This window comes from Haliotis asinina, chromosome 12, assembly GCF_037392515.1.
Source record: "Haliotis asinina isolate JCU_RB_2024 chromosome 12, JCU_Hal_asi_v2, whole genome shotgun sequence".
NCBI lineage: Eukaryota > Metazoa > Mollusca > Gastropoda > Lepetellida > Haliotidae > Haliotis > Haliotis asinina.
The window spans coordinates 34,639,834-34,661,099 of record NC_090291.1 but is presented as its reverse complement, the minus strand read 5'-3'; the positions used below and the strand labels follow the sequence as shown (position 1 = coordinate 34,661,099).

Below are 21,266 nucleotides of genomic sequence, written 5' to 3'. Positions count from 1 at the left end.
GCAAAACAAACTATTATTCTGTTGTGGTTACTTTGGTATGTGACAATTAGAATGTGTAACATGCATGACATACAGCTGTGGTAACAGGACAGACAGAATTTCAGTTTGTAAATGTTTTGGATCTCAGATGGCAATCTGTGCTATATTAGTGCTGGGAATCGGGAACCAATTCCAATATCGATTATCGGAGGACTTGTGAATGATTATCCATTATAACTGAAATACATACATTTTTAATATAATCACCGGTCCTAAGACCTAAGAGTTTCCCCCCAGTTTCTTCTAATTAATGTTTTTGTTTTTTGTTTGTTTTTTTTTTTGTGACAAATACGGTCATGCAGTGAAACAGAACAATGCAAGAAAGACACTGGAATTGTAATTAAACAATAAAAGTTGTTAAAATTTTGCAGTGGGCATAGGTTTACATTTTTGTAAAGGGAATATTTGTCAAATTTAATGGTCAGTTTACATCATTCAAAATTCTGATTAATTGAAAGTATGTTTTAACCATCAATCATCATTTATAGTCCTTCTTTCGAATGATTATCAATTATTTTCGATCATCAGAACACCACTACTGAATATATTGGTCAAAGTATCAATACCCCTGGTCATTCCAATCCATGTCTCACCGAAGTAATACCTATGTCAGCACAGTGTTTCAGTTTGTTTCTCACATATTGTAAATGTGTTAGACACCATTCAGCTGATATGCTGTGATATAGCTGATTCAGTTCCAACTCACTCACCCACTCTACTTAATTCTGCATGCAAACATTATTGGATAGAAATCCATGCTTTGGTAGACAGATTTGGAAACACTTCCCTTTGATCCCTGTCTCATTGTTAGTTCATTATGTTCTGCATAATAATATGACATTAACAATGAATGTTGATTGCTGTTACCTTCCAAGGCAGGTATCCCCTATGGGTATGCATCTTGTTTGTTCGTGGGTGTGACTATATAATTGGTGCAAAACAGCATGTTTTTTTAGCATTGGTGTACCTTCAGTTTTTAGGCATTATGGTGCCAGTGTCCTCACTTTCAGTGACTGGGATATGTGGCACTCAGTAGTGTCCTCAATCACTGACTGCTGTTTAGGCACTAACATTGTTTTCCATTTTCTGTCATAGTTGAATGTTTTTGAAATACAGCTCCAAAATGACTCAGAACTGTAATATGTCTGAATAATGCTGAAATGAAATTTTGGAGAATTTCTTTTTAACCTCAGTTTATTGCATAGTGTTTTGTAGATATTAGTGTTGACAGTACTGTTGGGAATTAGTTATAAATCTCGCAATCTATGATTGCTTCATTACCAACAAATCATCAAAAAAATTATTTAGCACCATTTTTCACATTTACCTATCCAGGTTGTTATTGCAAGTATTGTACAACATGATACAGCTTGCTACGTTGAAGTGGTGACTAATATGTCATGAACATTAACTTCCTGGAGGCCTCTAAAAATATTCAGTCATGACTTTTCAGTTAATCAAGTGACTGTTCTAAGAAATAAACATGTTTTCAGTCATTTTCAGGCCCTGACAACTTCAAAGATATGTTCCATCATAAAGTGCTTCAAACACTAAAACAGTAGTTCCAAAATCTTTTGTGTCTGATTATGAGGTCAGTTGGTCACTGCGACCAATCTTTGATTATTTCAATCAAATGGAACACCACTAGCTGCCAGCAGTATTTATTTCAGCTGTCTTTGTTGACACTGTAAAAAGTTGACTCAGATGAGCAGCAATGCTGTGGCACCATTTTTGATGAATTGATGATATTGATGATACATTATTAGAAAAAGGGACTACTATAATATTTGAATATTCATGAATATTTTTATGTTGTTGTAGGTAATTTTGTGATGGACATCATGCTGACAGCAACCAAGGCTGAAATAGCTATGCTCAACTCAGGGACTTTTAGATCTGACAAAATACATCCAAAGGGAATATTCAAGATTAGGGATCTTCTCACCATACTGCCTCTCGTTGATCCACTGGTGGTCCTCAAAGTCACAGGTGCGTGTTTAACTTACCATTTGGATGGTGAATAGCAATATTTCTTTGCTGCCGCCTATAAATATATTAATATTGGATTGTCAATTTATGTAGGAATCAGAATAGAGATCAATTGCTATCAGATTAGTATCACTTTCGTCACAATACATAATGTGTGAAGTGGAATACAAGTTATATACATATGTACATATACATGAGACATGGTAATGTTCAATACAATATACATACATATTCACGTTTATAATAATGACACCAGAGAATGATACAAATATGTAATTACATGTTTCTATATCTAAACTTCTATTGATACATTTAATAAATTTAGACAAATCTTTTACATTTTTCGTTTTCTTAGAACCAAGTAATCTTTAAGTGTATAAAGGCTTCCCCAGGTAATGACATACTGAGGTATATATAGCTGCCACTGTTGGTGAAGGGCTTGGCACCTGACAAGGTAATGAAACTCATCACCAACAGTGGGTAAGTTACATAATTTACATACACGATCATTTTTAGGAGTATTTGTCCACCGGCCAGCCTCAACAGGTAGATAATGGTTACTGGTTCTAAATTTAAGAATAGGCACGTAAATTGCTAATGGCCAGAGGTAACAGCTGTTTCTTAGTAATGGGTGTCTTGCTTGAATATCATGTGCTAGTATTAATGTTTAGTAATTCACTAATGAATATACAACATACTGTGTGTAGTATATGCGGCTGCGTTGAGCTATTAAAATGGTTCATGACCAGGAAGGCCAAAATCGTGACACCTTCTTGGTACTTCCAATACAATGTTATGTCTGAATGAACACAGCATGCACTCGGGGGCTCTGACAAATTTGGGCAAATATGAAAATGGCAAGTAAAGAGATTTTATATACTTATTTCTTTTAAATAACAAAATACTTTTAATATATGTACATAAAAATATGATGAATTATCTTGCATGTCTTTCATCGTCTCTCATAAATCTCTGAGCTATTGGCTGTGTACCTCTGTTTTAATACTATTTTATTTACAAAGATGAGAGGTAAATAAACATTTGATTGATTCGTATAAAAATAAAAGTAAAGTTATTTGCACATTGTCATTATCTTTGGTAGCACATTAACAGTTTAAGACAGTTTAAAAAGTTCGGACACGTGGTCTGTGTAGGCGATGTCCGCGATGATGTTGTTTACAAGATTGTCCTTCAGGGTTTGGACCTCCGTCTTGGTGCAATGTAGTAATTTTACCTTTTAAAGCATCCACTTTGATGATGAAGTTTGGACCCGAATGGATGTGATTGTGCTCCGCTGTCTGGAGTCAGTCTCCGCTTGTCACGATACATGCTGAACACCCAGACTTTGAGCACTCCAGTCGCCTGTGTCTCCTTTCTGTCGGTTCAGGCAAAACTTGTTTCTCACAGAATACAGCAACCTTCCTCCATGAATTGACTCAATGAAGTGAATTCTACCGTGTGCATCTGCCATCAAGAATATGTGAATGACAGTTCGTTTTCAGTTTGCTACTTAAATATTATAGCGCAGATTAAGTTTCCTCCAATGTTTTTCTAATTAAAGACATCTAAAATGTGAAGAAGATTATTACAATGTTTAGAAAATAAATCTCTTTACTCATGAATTAAGCTTCCTCTACTATCTTTTCTAATTAAATACATTGAAACATGCGAAGAAGATTATAACCATGTTTTTTAAATAAATCTCTTTACTCATGAATTAAGCTTCCACCAATGTTTTTCAAACAAGCTAAGAAGCCACTTATATAAAGTTCAAAACAAGTGAAGAAGATAATAATTATCTACTTCTGACATGGTTAGTGCTTTCTTGCACTGCATCTTGAGCTTTGACGGTACTCCCCTAATTAGCTCTTTAACCCCCTGGATGCCGAGTTTTTTTTCAGGCGCACATTTTGATAAGGTTTGAAAAGTGAACGTTGTGCGAGATTTGCGCTCACGTGGTCCTGGATCTGCGTACGGCTATGAAATTGCACAGACATGTAGAATATTTAATTTCCTATCCGTTGGTATAAATATAATTGCGGCTACCTCAGGGGTTTGAGAAATAGACACTGCTAAAAGTTGTCCAAAACTTTTGTGTGTGTTCAAAAACAGTAAATTTCTCAGGTTTTTATCGTGCACCAATAAAAGCACTCTGCTACGATTTTTTTAATTTGGCATCTTTACGGAAAGTGTGAGCGAAGAAAATACAGCTTGATATCTCAATGACATAAGTGTATATGAAATGGATGTATGTGCTAATGCATAACGTCCTACTCACAAAATCAAAAATGACCCCCAATAAATGTCAAAAATCGATTTTCTACTATGACGTCAAACGTCGACAGAGAGGTCATGCACGTATAAAGGTAAGGGGGCATAACTCAGCTATGGTTTACATTAGGTCAATGTAACTCCGATCACATGGAGAGAATTTGCTGTGGATATGGACAGTATATTTTCGTGATGTTTTGTTCACAGTGAACCAAACTATTCCAATACAAATTTCCCCAATGTGAGAGGATACCTTTTGGTAGTTTCACAATTTGTAAGAAAAGATGCAAGTGTACTACATCAAAAAGCAGGCAATAGCGATTTGGATGTCCCTATCCGATACATATTTTAGTTCTTAGATTCCCATATTCTCCTGTTTGTGTATATGTATTTTTATTAATTTTCCATCATTATTAACGGAGTAACAGCCACATATTCAAACGTAATGAAATAACTAAAGATAATGCGACATTTTAGTTGACGTCACGGCATGTTTTGTGCATTTTGTGACGTCAGAAAAAGACTACTCTGGTTGCTGATTAGTATATATCTAACCTAATTTCTACTCAATGTGTAAAAGATCTCGGCTTCTGTGTCAGAATTCAACACTTTTTAGCCAAAATATGAAATGAATGGTTTTATCACTGAAATAGTGTCCTGATTATATCAACAATTACACGGTTTTACTACATATCTTATTGTGAGCAACACGCGCACCTGTCTAGCATCATTTAGCGTAAATGAAAATTTCACAAAACCTGAATATTCATTGAGTATTCATTTAGGAAAAAGACTTTTCTTCTCATGATTATGAAATCAATTCCCTTCATAAGTATGCAATGAAAAGTACAAAGAGATCGCCTTTTCAGTAAAGAAGTATTAGAAAATGAACGTAAGGCTTGTCCAAATTAAGACTTGACCTGATTTATATATTTTTAACAATTTCCGTATAAATATTGTTTGAGTTAGACATTCTGCCATCAGATATATTTTAATCGCATTTGAATTGACTTTATTATCAAAAAACAATGATAATGAATCATGAAACTTTTGACAAACTCGTACCTGGTCAATTAATATTCATAATAGTTTTGTCTATAAAAACGACACAAACCAATACAATGAACAAGACAATTCCTTTAAATAGTTGTATGTGTGCCCTTACATTTGATAAAATGTACAAATCATTTTCATTAATATTATCCGTTTTACTTATAAGTTGGAAGTAAATCGCTGTTTATTAACCTGTTCATATGAAACTGCAATATTTGTCCCAACGTATTGAATATTGCACATGACGGGAACTAAAGCATATGTTGCAGTAATGGCTACGTGTGATCTTCCAACACTTGTGTAGAGGCTTAAAATGTGGTGTAATACACTTACTGAGTCAATTTCCCATGTAAATATTATTCAAACAATCAAAAGCTTTCAAAGAATAAAAACGGATACCTTATATCCACACATGATATGGTGTTGAACATGGATATATGTAGATACTGAAATCAATTTCATGAAAAAATATCTGAACGATGCGCAAAATATACATCACAATATTAAAAGTGCAATCGGAATGGTATGGGCATTGTGTTTACTCTTGTTCAACCGACCTTCACCTCAAAGAAATTGCCTAATATGTGCAACAATGTTGACGTGTGACATCACTACCGATGACCGATTTCTTTCAAAATGGCGGCTTCGCTGAGAAGGGTACACAGGATTTTGCGACGACTTTTTGCTTGATTCAGGGATCTTTTGTATATAAATGTGAGATGTAAGTAATCAGAATTATTCTGACTATCTGTGTATTGTTATATGTTCTTATCGTTTACATTGTAAATGACGGAAGAAGCCAGAAATGCCGATAAGTACCATTGTCGTTCTGCATGATTTTGCGTCAGTCATGGCGTCACGCTGCACTAAAAGTTTGACAGTTTCTTATGAATTACCAAATTATTTCATTGTATCTATTTTCAATTTACTATTTTTTGCCACGATACTCTTCCCCTGAATATACTAAGCGTATTGAGCCATTGTAAGCAACGATTAGAGAGCTGGATGTTGGAAAATTTCCGAAAATGCTACGCAGTGTTAAATTGGATTTTTTCTTTGTTTACATTTCAGTCAAGCGCTGTCTTTCAAGCACAGCGTTCGTTTTCATACAAAGTATATTTCGTTTCGTTTTGTCTAGACAGTTGGTACTGGTGACAAAGACCATTTGTAACTTGATTCTAAGATGCATGGGGAGTTCAATGATGCATTTGTCGTAGCTAACTATGAAGTATACATGATGTAATAGGCTTCTCAATACCGGCCTTCTCGAAACGTGATTTTGTAAACACTATCCAATATGGCGGAAAGTGCACTTCGGCGTTCGTGTAAGTGTATTTTCGAAAACATCCCAACCGATTCTGGGTACATCGGTGACGTTTCAGAATTATCATTCCTGGTTACATGAAAACTTGATATCAGTGATCATTAATATGCTATTTTTGAAATTCATTACTTCCAGTAATTATCCGATTTTCACATTTCAAAACATACTGCAAATAATGCTGTGAGTCTCGATTTTGTACAGTTTGAAAAATGGCGACATTTACGATGAAGCCTATTTTGAAAGGCGAGTTAAGCACTTTAGCTTGGTCTGAGGTAATAGTGGATGGTATCAAGAAAATGGGAATTTTCCGCAGAATTCAAAACTGTGAAGTATTCATATATGCGTGGTATATTAAGAATTTTATTGGACTTCCAAGTGAGGTATGTAGAGGAAGGACATATATGTCCCTGTGGCATCCAGGAGGTTAAGGAAAACTGAAATTTACATTTTAGCCTTCCTGGGACTTCTGAAAAATAGATTTTAGCCTTCCTGGTATGACACCATTACAATTAAATCATTTGCCTTGATTTTTGCATATCTACAGAGAGACCTCAGGTACCCTTACCCCAAATATTGGAGACCTCGTCTTCCAGTCAGTTCTCCTAAAAAGAACAATCTCTTACTCTATCAAAGTGACTGTCTATAACATATATTCGGTTTCTGTTTCTGGAGGGTAAATCTTACAAATGAACCCACTTAATCAACACAAAATTGATTCACTTATCCACACGAAGTTTGATCTACTGCTGACTGTGTGGAGTGAGTCACGAATGTCCACGTGTTTTGACATGAGACAAGGTCTGCTAATCCGGATTAATGGCCTATCAGAAGGGTCTTTGTGGTGATAGGTAGACCTTTCTGACACTGAGAGAATTGTAACTGACAAATCAAAATGACCATGCTGATTAAATCAGATTTGGAAATGATCTTAACCAAGAAGTGTTTGCTCGCTACCAGTTCAAGAACAAAACCAGACAGAAATCCAGATTTCCTGATATTCAGTTATCCAGACGATTTACGCAAAAACAAATGGGTTCTCACTGTATTACATTGAAAGGTCTATAGAGTGAATTGTTTGCTTGTGTTATGTTGATCAAGATGATATTTACCTCAGTGGCAGCTCAAAGATTGAAAATATCAACAGAGTGATATTTCACGTGAGGCAAATAGCAATTCAACATTTCTAGATAATATAGCTTTCAGTATAGAGTACTTTATACATGGTAACTAGTTGTATAAAATTTCCAGGATCTCAGCTCCATCAAGCTCTAGAGAACGGGGTGTCCAAATATCCCAAACTGGAGGGGCGCTTTCCCCAGGTGTCAGGGATGGTGTATGGATTTGACCCTAGCAAACCTCCAGGGCAGCGTGTTGACTACCGCTTGGTGAAGGTGCAAGGGGAATACCTTGACTTGGAAAGGGTAGGAAACTTGTGGTCATGTGATGTGTTTCATGGATACTCACGTCATATATTTTCATGTATAGGAAAACAAATTAAAAGTAATTTTCATCAGTCAAAAAGTAAAATCTTAATGTTCTTATTGGGAAAAAAGGTAAACCTGTTAGGTTGTTTTATTCTCCATATGCAGTTTTTAACTCACCAACATTAAAATACTTTAAGTATTTACTTGTATTAGTGTTTATAAAAAAAAAATCCCCCCCTGCCTTTAGGTTTTCAGAGGACGAAAATCTTTGATTTCTTATGCTTGATCACTAGGAGCCTCAATCTACTGTAATACGTTTTCCCATTAGCCCTGCCAAGATCTGACAGTGTTCCTGTTGGCTCTACCAAATTTGTGAAATAGAAATCTGTGACATTGCAGTCAGACCAGCCATACTGATATGTCAGTATTACTGGTGCTGAGTAACCTGTGTAGTAATGATGCTGTCTCTCTTTCAGGAGTACAATCTGTGTACCAAAGAGTACATCGCATCAGGAAAAGATGGCTATGACGTATTGAAGAATTGTGAGATAGTGGTGAGATATATATTTATACTTATACACAAAACAGTGTACAATTCATTGTGAATTTATCTGGAGATACGAACCGAGCATGTTCAAAATCCATCCTTGATGAAAATGAAGTCCAAATATTGTATATGTGAAGATTCTGAAGCCTGGCCCATTTCATAGATATTGTTCATATTGATATTGATATTCAACATGAAAGTCAAGGGATCATTGTCTTTTAGTGTTAAATGTTAAAGATCTGTTGTGGGATAACCAAGAGATTATAGAGTTTCCCCGTCCCAGGCTTGATTCCACACATGGGTGCAGTGTGAGAAACAGATGACATTGCCGTAGCAGGCTTAAACCATATTCACTCACTCAATCAATCAATATTTTATTCAGTACTCAAAGGCCACAGGCCTAAAGTACAATATAAAGTATAGTATAGAGAATGCATCCATCCATCCATCCATCCATCCATCCATCCACCCACCAGGAGTAAAATTTATCTATGGATGGATGGACATAATAAAATTCTTTATGGTACATTTTTCGTAGGGTATCATACAAAGGACATATGAGCAAAAAATTATATTCGTTTTCTAATATATTAATATTGCACAATTTACACAATCTGTCCTCTCTTTTTATATTCATCTGCCTTTTTCGATCCACAAATTATGTGATGAACAGCGAAAACATGCTAAACTTACTCTAAATTTTTTTATCGTAACACATGACAGATAATGCTTGGTATAAATGTATGGCTTAAAGGATACATAATGATCACATTTCATGGAAGTGGAAAGTGTCTCAAGCCAGTTCTGTTGGTATATTTATTTCAATCTCTGTGTAAATAGCCTAATAAACATTGAGTGAGTCTCAACATTTTGCTCATACCACATATGGCTAAAGCCTGTTGTAAATAAAAGATGTTTTTCCATTGTATCCTAATTTGTGTGTCCATTTCTGTCATATAAAATCATCATATCATAACATTTTTGGGGTAAATGATAAGACAACATACGTAAAAGTCTTAGCCAATATTTGATTACTTTAATTTGCGAATTTATAATAAGAGGAAACCTACCACACTCACCATAAATCATTACACTAGATGTGCTCCTCTTTACCCCTAGAAACTTCTTGCAGGCAAATAAATGAACTCTTTCTAGTTGGTCAAAGTATTCCAATCCCCAAATTTCTGCCCTGTATAATAGAATCGGACTGCCTTTAACATCAAATATTCTGAAGAAGGATGCAAAGTTTAAATCTCCAAGTATTTTTAAGTTTTTCAATATGCCAAATAACACCTTTTGTGCTTGAATAGATGCGTACTTTGCATGAGTTGACAATGGAAGGTGATTAGTGAAATATATACCTAGGTACTTGTATGAAGTTGTTGATTCAATCTGGTTGCCTTTATAGAACCATTTTTCGTGTCGAGACAATTTACCTCCTTTCTTGGAGCAATTACTTTTGTTTTACTCATATTCAGATTCATCTTAAACTATTTGCAATAACTTTCTAATTCATTGATTTGCTTCTGGAGACCAACAGTTGTACTTGAAATAAGAGCAATGTCATCTGCAAACAATAGAAGAAAAAGTTGAAACACATCTGGGTGTAGCTGGATACCATTTCCACAATCATTTTCAATTTGAATTGCTAATTCATTGATAAAGAAGGAAAATAAAATTGAACTGAGTACATAGCCTTGTCTAACGCCAATTTGCACATCAAAAGCATTTGATAGTTCATTTGTATTCCTAACTCAAGCTTTCACATTCTCATAAATACTGCTTAATAAGTTTGTCATTTTACTGCTTAGGCCACCTGTTTTGAATAAATCCCACAGTTTATGTCTGTACAGAATCAAAAGCTTTAGAGAAATTAACAAATGTTTTTTTCAATAGTGTTTTGCTTTCTTTTGTAATAATCAGTGCGTTTCTTTTTACAAACAGCGTTATATCTATTTCTTAAAATATTACACTGACCTAATGCTTGTTTATTCTTTCGTTTTCGGAAATTGTTCAATGCTCTACAACGATCGGCCTTAAGCTTTTTGCTTTCATAATCATGCCATTTATTAACATCATGTTTCACGCCACTGTAGCTAGTTTTCATGTATGATGCAGCAAAGCGCCTCTACAATAAAGTCAGTACTAGTACTGATACACGTAAAGGCGCTGTCAACAGATTTATCTCATATTTCATGTACTGGAACTGATAAAATATTCTGCCGGAAAGTTTCTAATTTGTCATTGTCCCAAACAAACTTGAAGCTGTTGATGCAATCAGTCTTACCTATTGAAGGTTCGGGAACATGAAGCGCTCGTAATTTAAGAATGACTGGGAGATGTGATGATTCTGAACGAGATGACATCGTGAAGTCTGTTACATAGTCAAATAGAGGTGAGGTTGCAATAACATACTGGTAAACACATATAAGATGATCCACAACCTGACAAATGACCCCAATTTGCATACTTGGGAACGCCCCACTTGAAACAAGAAGGAGACAGGTTGTCTGATAAATATCGAGTTCATTTTCCGCGTGCGTTTCACGCATGAATTGTTATAGCACACTCGATTTGGGAACAGGTACAGTCCCAACGAATTGAATCAACACAATTTACTGAGCAAATATGTTTAGGACCACCGATCCATTTCACGAAGCAAATGACATTTTCCTGGGGGTTTTTTTTAACAAAATTGTTGAATATCTAAAATGCTTGTCAATGCCCCAATCATCTATTTGTCTTCATCTTAACTAAAGGTTAGTGTTAAATATCAGTATCTTATGTCTAAAATTGCAGTCTTATCATTCGAAGGAATATGAGGTGTTGTTTTAATGGGTAAAGTTGACTTTTCGTCTGCTAAATATTAAATAGATAATAACTACATTTAGTTAATTGTGTTTCATTTAACTTTTTAATATGTTCAAAGTTATCTGTTACTGAATGGTGGTGGCTAAATCAGAGTAGCAAGGGGGAAATATTTTTGTCCCATAATTTTGCTCCTATTTCTCTGTACGGGCTGATTTTCGTCCATAACTCCGCTGGTGATCAACCGGGAATACATGTCTTGGAAATTAACCGGTTCCACAGAAATAGTTAGTATTCAAACAGTATTTACAAATTTCTGTCATATTTTTATTATGGTCAACAAAATTGTGTACAGAAAACTGAAAATACCTTTTGACATTGATAAGTCAGTGAGAAATATCTTTGTACACAAATTTGTCGGTTTGGGGATTACTCAGTACCATACTCAGTAGATTTATCAGTGACTAAAAATAATATGATATACAGACAACTCACCAAAGATTACTCTCTTTTTTTATGACAAAGTATGGGAACAGTAAAAACCTGATATAGTATGTGTCAGTTATTATACAAGACACAACAATGCTGGAAAATTAGGTGGACTTACTGATTTATGCTTTAATTATCACTCTCTGAATCAGTCTCGGTGTTTGAATCACTTGCTACTGCGATTTCGCATTGCCCATAACCATCTTCAATTGTTTTAGCATGTTTACAACATTCCGACCATTCTTTTGCACCGGTTGCAGACATCCTTTCATTTATGGCAACTCTTAAGGAACTTTTTGTGAACTGCAAGTTTTGTAAAGCGACATAAGTTTTCACATTTGCCCAAATTAACTCTATTGGGTTTAGTTCTTGCGTGGTATGTAGTACATCATGACCATGTTGCTTCAACATCATGTCTACTCTGTAGACAGGGCCCGATTTGTTGGATTTTGCAAGAAACAATAGTTCGGGTTTAAGCATTTTCTCATCAAATAAGATATTGTGCCATTGTAGGCATGCTTTTATATCATCTATTCTGTTGGCGGTTGGCGGACATTTGTCCACTTGCTTGCTATGATATGGTGCATTATCCATAACGATGACAGAGTGCAGTGGAAGGTTTGGGATCAACTTTTCCTGGGGCCATTTGGAAAAATTATCAAAGTTCATCTCGTCATGATAGTCTGCTGATTTGAGTTTGGAATCAAAATCAAGCAAAGCATTGGGAACAAAACCGTTTTCACCCCCTGCATGAACCACTATAAGCCGAGGTCCGGTGCCAGACGGAGGTTGAACCCCATTTATTACGACTTCACCCTCAAGTTGCCAACACTTTGGGACAATGTGGTGTACATGCAACCATGTTTCATCGATAAAGATGAGAGTTTGATTTTCTTCTCTGTATTTCTTTATTGCACGCAAGTATTGCAAACGCTTGGAAACAATGTCTTTACGTTCCATTAAAAGTTTACATTTTGAATGCGTTTTTCGCCACCTAAACCCCATGTCTTTGAGATTTTTTCGAAAACTTTCCTTAGAACCCTTGTAGTTCAACTGGCACTTTGCCATATCATACATCGTATCCAGAGTGGGTAGTTGTTTTTTTACGCCATATAAACTTTGTACAAATTGACAGACTACACACCGGTCGAAATCATCAAGTTTGTAACTGCAAGTTTTGGGTTTGCTCAACTTGGTGGGACTGATAAATGTAGGTCCATTGGCACTCCTACCACCTTCTGCCTTAATGCGCTTTAAAGTTGCTGTTGAGAGTCCAGTAGCAAGGCTACTTTGTAAAAAAGAATCTGCTTTGGTTGAACAATTTTAGTCCATATACATGATAACATTGTCTGCTATCTCCCTTGCCTGAGAATGAACTATTTGCCCATGTTTTCCTAACTTGGACATTTTTTACTACAACTAAAATCTGTTTGACAGTATTGAGACAGGTGTAAAACAGTAGCGAGACTGGTGTTACACAGTAGCGAGACAGGTGTTAATCAGTAGTGGTGTTGATTTCATGTCACGGTTAGCATGTATTGCACATGCATAATCGTCAAGCTACCTGTAGCAGCCAAGTGTACTCGCCCAATTCGTTGTACCACCTCTCTTGTCACAAAAGCGTTTAGTGCGCAGGATTATCTAATATGTGTCTAGCAGTAATCTACAGCACTCGCACTGTTATGACCAATAAAAGTAAAATCACCAATTTGAGAGTCAGACCCACATCGCCCATTCATGATATGAATATTGAAAATTGAACATATATCAAGTAAACATTTGCCAAAGGTGTTTGTCACTCTGTCGGCTGAAAAACGTTTGAGATTAAAATAATCTAACGAGAAATCCCAACAGAAGTCATCATGATTGTTTGTAACTTCAAATAAATCATCTTCAACAAAGTCAGGATTTGTTCCAGTTCTCGCATTAAAATCTCCACCACAGAGTACGTAAACATTTGGTAAACTAGACACAATTTCTAGAAGTGACTCTTGAAATAATATAATTCAATTTCTACATTCTGTAGATAACTTGTCGTACCACGTGGACCCTTCTGGCTGGATATATACACATGCATATAGGATATCATTTTTATCATTTTCTAGACCGAACAAATTATGGTCAAACAATATAAATACAGCATTTGGCATTATCTTAGACTATCTATAATACTGGTCATGAATCAACACTGCTATACCACCAGACGGTCTCCCACAAGAAGATATTGTATTCACTCAGTCATTCCTAATATTCAGGACCCCTATCGATTTTTAACAGTGCCTCTTCTTCATCTTCTCATTTGGAGCTGGCTTTAATCAGGGTATGACACTTCCAGACTTTCAGCTGGACCACTGGACTGATTAAAACTTACCTGCCCAAAATATTTACTAATTTGCCCAGTATAATTGAATTGTAAATTGTTGCTTGTAAAATAATAATGATCTAAATTTTAACCCAACCGTTGGGCAGATGAATTTGAAAATCTGGCAGTCCGTGTTGAAATTAACCTATCCTGGACAGTCGGGCAGGCAGGTACTTCAACTGTTCTTAAGTGCTCCTTTAAATGATGGGATTATGGTTTTTCATTATGTGTAGGTGTCAGCTGAGCAGTGCCAGTCTCTTTCGACAACCGTCAACAACCACTTTGACTCTGTGAAGATCCACAGGGGGGAGAAACAATGCAAGTCTGGGCACAGGCAGAGTTTATTGTGTCTAGCTAGGTATGTACAGTTCAGATCTCTCTCATCACTCACTCACATTAGTCTGCGTATAGTTATAATCCCATGGTATGTCAGAAAACAGTCTTTCTTAGACTCTAGGTGTCATGCCAAAGATTTTCAGTTTACAAGCCCAGACCTGGCTTTTGGCATTATTTTCAGACAATTTCAGTGTCATCATATGGATTATTCTACAGACAAGAACAAAAATTTACTAGCCAGGGTTTTAGACTAGTGGCCGAAGTCCCAGACTGTCTATGTGTTGCTGTCTGTGGCATCGTTGATCCAGACCTAAAAATAGAGCTGTATCAATGCATCAAACTATCGATGGATTCCAATTGTTGAATCTCAGTTATTCTATTCAGTTGAATAGCAATTAATTGATGGTAGAAACTAAAACATATTGATGCACCGATAGTATGTGTGACTATAGATAGTTTTGTAATTGACTTCCGTTGATAAATGTGCAATGCAGAATACAGATTTGCAGCCTTATGGTTTGATTATCTGTTTACTTCGTCAGGGTTTCAGGTTTTTTGTCAGTAATGAAAAGAGACTGAAACTACTTCAATTTGTTTTATACTATACAAATGTCATTCATTTGGGAAGTGACTTCAAGGAGAAAAATGTTATTACAGTATTATTGCTTTAGTTGGGTGCAATAGACTATTACTATCCCAATAATTGTTTCCCTTCAATCAAGGCACATTAGAATGAAAAATGGCCCATTAAAATTCGGAAGTTTACCATTGATACAAGGGCAGTGGTCCATTCAAAATTCAGGAATGGCTAATAATCCTGAAAGTGGCCCATTGTTAAAATTCTCTTTCCCAATCCCTGCTCAATTGTAAACCAAAAGTTACTGTGTTCTGTAATCTGATTGGTTGAAAAACATGATTAAATGGTATTAGATTCCCGGAAACTGAAAGACTATTCACCGCGTATTGACACATTAACAATTGTTTTGTTGTGTCATCAACAGTGGTGACGTCATGCAAATCATATTGTGACGTAAAGTTAGAATGACGTCACAAATGAGCAACTCCAGATGCTACCATGAGAACCAGCTGAAACGGCCAGCTGATGACACTTCACTGCTGTGTCCGTATTCGATGTAAACGAGTGCAGACAGTAAAACCCCTTTGGTTTACTTTTGTGTTTACAATGTCGATAAACATCATGTGTTGGCCAATTTCCGGGTGTTATTGAGTATTTGAAGCACGGGAATGCATTTGGAACCGACGGCGTCAGCCGGAGGTTTCAAATGAAATATTCCCGTGCTTCAAATACTCAATAACACCCGGAAATTGGCCAACACATGATGTTTATCTCCTAATAGTCACCCCTACCTATTGAGTGATAGAAGTTATGCAGTGTGTGACTGATTCATGGCATATGGTCCATCTGTATGGTGTCCAGGAAAAACAGCATGGTGAGACAGGCCAGCATGGACCAGGTAGACAAGCCCTACCCCCTGGTGAGACAACAGAGCATCCATGAGGCAGAGGCTGAACAGTGCTACCTGGCCCCAAAAGTAGACGGACGAATCTTCCAATACAACGACGAGGTGATTTGTTTTATTTCTGCTGTCATATGTATGTTCATTGGCTATTCCAGACTCAAGTATTTATAGACCACTACCATATAGCTGGAATATTGCAGTGCTGCATAAAACTAAACTCTCTCACAAGCAATGTCATGCATTAGTCTCCGATAACTTCATCAAATCGTCTTCAGACTAGATGACTTCTTTGGTACATTTCAGAAACTGAAGTTGATGTTAGCCCTGAAGCCACAGTTTAGCAAGATGCTCAGCAAAGTGTCTGAGGAACCCAGTGTGGAGGAGATGGAAGAGGACAACTGATGAAAGTCTGGAACATTGCAAGATCCAAGTTTTATTACTATTTAGCTTGGCATTCTGAAGTCACAGCTGACCTTGCCCAACAATCAGTGATAATGGCTTTACTTAATAATCATTCCACTGCTTTTGCAACATATAAGAATCCAAATATCAGATCTACCTCAGGTCAGGAGACATATGTTGGTAACTTGCCGGAAGAACAGTTCCCAAGTACAGTGGAAGCTGTCTGAACCAGCACTCATTGAGACTGAAGAAACAATCCGGTTCAGACAATGTGCCGGATTGTAGAGTTGATGATAAATGTACAAGTCATGGATGGGACTGAGATTATGTGCCTGTGATGACAACTTGCCTGATTGGACAGATGCCAGTTTTGACAGCTTCCACTGTACAGTTGTAGCACCCTTTTGAGGAGGGTTTACTTATTTTATGCATTCCCAGGAAAGGTACATGTGAAAATTGAGATATTGCTACACTGAATTTGTCTTGCCAGTATGACTCAGGCCAGCATGGAAAAAATCAAAACCAATGGAAAATTAATAGCTGTTAGGTGACCTGGGGTTTATTTGTGATATGTGACTTTCATTCACTTCTCAGCAGCATGCAGCATTTCGCCATGTTGAAGGATGCAAGAGATACGTTCTCTCCATGAGAAATCGATGTGCAGCTTGTGCTTCCGTGGTGGCAGACTATAAGGGATGTGTTCTAGTTTTTAGCGTTAACATGGTCGTGAGTGCCATACATTAACATTAACTTATGACTATCTTAGCCCTAAGAGAGCTAGGAAAATCTAGGCCCAGCTTGCAGATTTATTTCCGCAGCATACATAGTGTCTTTTCACAGCATTAAGAAGTGATAAATATGAAAGATGAGAATTGATAACTTCTTTCTTATGAGGAACGCAACCTTTCAGAGAATTTTCTTACTCCTAAATGCTGTGAATCTCATAATATGGAAGTTGACACCCATAAACCCCACTTTTTAGTATACATGCCAGTTTGTAGTGTGAACTCATCATATCTCACCATCAGATGAATAGTCATATTTGATTTTATATCTTTTTACAAGAAATTACCTTTCTCTTACGAATATGTTTGTTATCTTTATGCAGGATTCTCCACTTGTTCTATTGTTACCCAAGAGGTGTGGAGATTTAAAGAAATTGTTATTATACTTATTTTCAGACTTTATAAACTTATTTTTAATTTTTAAAACTCATTTTAGCCACTTATTTCTATTTGATTCAGGGACATTATTATGGAGTCATTCATTATACCTATTTTTGATAGTGTTAGACCTAACAACTGAATCTGTGAATAATACCATATCTGATTTTCACATTGATTCAGTTTAAGTGACCAAGGTTGGAGAATCATACAGGGCGTACTCTGGCAGATCTTTGTGGTTCATCCTTTAAGGTAAATCTAACTTTCCAGTTGACATTCCATCACAAGATGAGAGTGATGAGGAATGCCAATTAGTGTTGCCTTGATATATGTTTATGGTAAAGCTTACCCTAACAAATGCTGTAAACAGCCAAATTTTCACGACCGTTTAATTTTCGTGAACTTCGCGTCAGACTTCACGATGCGAGAATGAAAACATGCGATAATTTAGATATATCATTGACTATTCAGGTAAGTCAACAACACAAAAACAATACAGGTGTCATTGCTCAAACACGTGTCACCGCTGGGCTAATCTGGATTAACACGGCTCAATCACGTTCTATTTTCAATGCTCTAACACCTAATTAAAAAGGATTAATTTTGAAATCAGTTACCATAATTTGTTGTTAGATCACTTCTTAAATCTGTTTATTTTATAACAGCTCAATGGTCACGCACCTGCGTGTCGTGTAAAAACATTCAAGGACGTCCCTGTAACAAGATCACCTCACAAAAATAAGAAGGCGCGAAAAGGTTTAGTGACCATCACTCGCGAAAATTTAAAGGCGCGGAAATAAGACAGTTTACAGTAACTATGTGTCTATTGTCCATTGTCCATAGGTTTCAGCTGTAGTATACAGCACTGCTGATTGTTTTGAGATACAAGATTTTGGAATTATCTATAATGGCATCGAGATAAAAGATTCTTAGAATATCTATATTGGCATCGAGATAAAAGATTCTTAGAATATCTGTAATGTCATCATATACCAGATGTGTCCATTGTTACATTGGTTTCAGCTGTAGTATACAGCACTGCTGATTGTTTGTTTTGAGATACAAGATTCTTAGAATATCAATAATGGCATCGAGATAAAAGATTCTTAGAATATCTATAATGGCATCATATACCAGACTCAAGGCTCAATTTAAGGAAATGAAACCAAAAAACAGGTTGCACCTGTGTGACATTTATGCAGTTCAGCTTGATATGTGACCCAGGGAATGAGACCAACAAAAACAGGTTGCACCTGTGTGAGACTTACGCCAATAATCTTGATATGTGACCCAGGGAATGAGACCAACAAAAACAGGTTGCACCTGTGTAAGACTTACGCCAATAATCTTGATATGTGACCCAGGGAATGAGACCAACAAAAACAGGTTGCACCTGTGTGAGACCTACGCCAATAATCTTGATATGTGACCCAGGGAATGAAACCAACAAAAACAGGTTGCACCTGTGTGAGACTTACGCCAATAATCTTGATATGTGACCCAGGGAATGAGACCAACAAAAACAGGTTGCACCTGTGTGAGACCTACGCCAATAATCTTGATATGTGACCCAGGGAATGAAACCAACAAAAACAGGTTGCACCTGTGTGAGACTTACGCCAATAATCTTGATATGTGACCCAGGGAATGAAACCAACAAAAACAGGTTGCTCCTGTGTAAGACTTACGCCAATAATCTTGATATGTGACCCAGGGAATGAAACCAACAAAAACAGGTTGCACCTGTGTGAGACTTACGCCAATAATCTTGATATGTGACCCAGGGAATGAAACCAACAAAAACAGGTTGCTCCTGTGTAAGACTTACGCCAATAATCTTGATATGTGACCCAGGGAATGAAACCAACAAAAACAGGTTGCACCTGTGTAAGACTTACGCCAATAATCTTGATATGTTACCCAGGGAATGAAACCAACAAAAACAGGTTGCTCCTGTGTAAGACTTACGCCAATAATCTTGATATGTTACCCAGGGAATGAAACCAACAAAAACAGGTTGCTCCTGTGTAAGACTTACGCCAATAATCTTGATATGTTACCCAGGGAATGAAACCAACAAAAACAGGTTGCTCCTGTGTAAGACTTACGCCAATAATCTTGATATGTGACCCAGGGAATGAAACCAACAAAAACAGGTTGCTCCTGTGTAAGACTTACGCCAATAATCTTGATATGTGACCCAGGGAATGAAACCAACAAAAACAGGTTGCTCCTGTGTAAGACTTACGCCAATAATCTTGATATGTGACCCAGGGAATGAAACCAACAAAAACAGGTTGCTCCTGTGTAAGACTTACGCCAATAATCTTGATATGTGACCCAGGGAATGAAACCAACAAAAACAGGTTGCTCCTGTGTAAGACTTACGCCAATAATCTTGATATGTGACCCAGGGAATGAAACCAACAAAAACAGGTTGCTCCTGTGTAAGACTTACGCCAATAATCTTGATATGTGACCCAGGGAATGAAACCAACAAAAACAGGTTGCTCCTGTGTAAGACTTACGCCAATAATCTTGATATGTGACCCAGGGAATGAAACCAACAAAAACAGGTTGCTCCTGTGTAAGACTTACGCCAATAATCTTGATATGTGACCCAGGGAATGAAACCAACAAAAACAGGTTGCTCCTGTGTAAGACTTACGCCAATAATCTTGATATGTGACCCAGGGAATGAAACCAACAAAAACAGGTTGCTCCTGTGTAAGACCTACGCCAATAATCTTGATATGTGACCCAGGGAATGAAACCAACAAAAACAGGTTGCTCCTGTGTAAGACTTACGCCAATAATCTTGATATGTGACCCAGGGAATGAAACCAACAAAAACAGGTTGCTCCTGTGTAAGACTTACGCCAATAATCTTGATATGTGACCCAGGGAATGAAACCAACAAAAACAGGTTGCACCTGTGTGAGACCTACGCCAATAATCTTGATATGTGACCCAGGGAATGAAACCAACAAAAACAGGTTGCACCTGTGTAAGACTTACGCCAATAATCTTGATATGTGACCCAGGGAATGAAACCAACAAAAACAGGTTGCTCCTGTGTAAGACTTACGCCAATAATCTTGATATGTGACCCAGGGAATGAAACCAACAAAAACAGGTTGCTCCTGTGTAAGACTTACGCCAATAATCTTGATATGTTACTCAGGGAATGAAACCAACAAAAACAGGTTGCTCCTGTGTAAGACTTACGCCAATAATCTTGATATGTGACCCAGGGAATGAAACCAACAAAAACAGGTTGCTCCTGTGTAAGACTTACGCCAATAATCTTGATATGTTACTCAGGGAATGAAACCAACAAAAACAGGTTGCTCCTGTGTAAGACTTACGCCAATAATCTTGATATGTGACCCAGGGAATGAAACCAACAAAAACAGGTTGCTCCTGTGTAAGACTTACGCCAATAATCTTGATATGTTACTCAGGGAATGAAACCAACAAAAACAGGTTGCTCCTGTGTAAGACTTACGCCAATAATCTTGATATGTGACCCAGGGAATGAAACCAACAAAAACAGGTTGCTCCTGTGTAAGACTTAC

The 21,266-nt window shown here is 36.9% G+C and overlaps 1 protein-coding gene across 1 annotated transcript in view; it reads left to right on the top strand.

Annotated features, from left to right (window-relative positions):
* Positions 1 to 17,041, top strand: part of LOC137259060 (mannosylglucosyl-3-phosphoglycerate phosphatase-like) — a 35,878-nt gene extending 18,837 nt beyond the window's left edge. The window contains exons 9-14 of the mRNA XM_067796771.1: positions 1,861 to 2,028; positions 7,925 to 8,097; positions 8,577 to 8,654; positions 14,540 to 14,664; positions 16,081 to 16,228; positions 16,427 to 17,041. Of these exons, the coding sequence (XP_067652872.1) occupies positions 1,861 to 2,028; positions 7,925 to 8,097; positions 8,577 to 8,654; positions 14,540 to 14,664; positions 16,081 to 16,228; positions 16,427 to 16,525 (791 nt within the window). The 3' untranslated portion in view covers positions 16,526 to 17,041. The remainder of the gene's footprint in view (positions 1 to 1,860; positions 2,029 to 7,924; positions 8,098 to 8,576; positions 8,655 to 14,539; positions 14,665 to 16,080; positions 16,229 to 16,426) is intronic.
* The last annotated feature ends 4,225 nt before the right edge of the window (positions 17,042 to 21,266 follow it).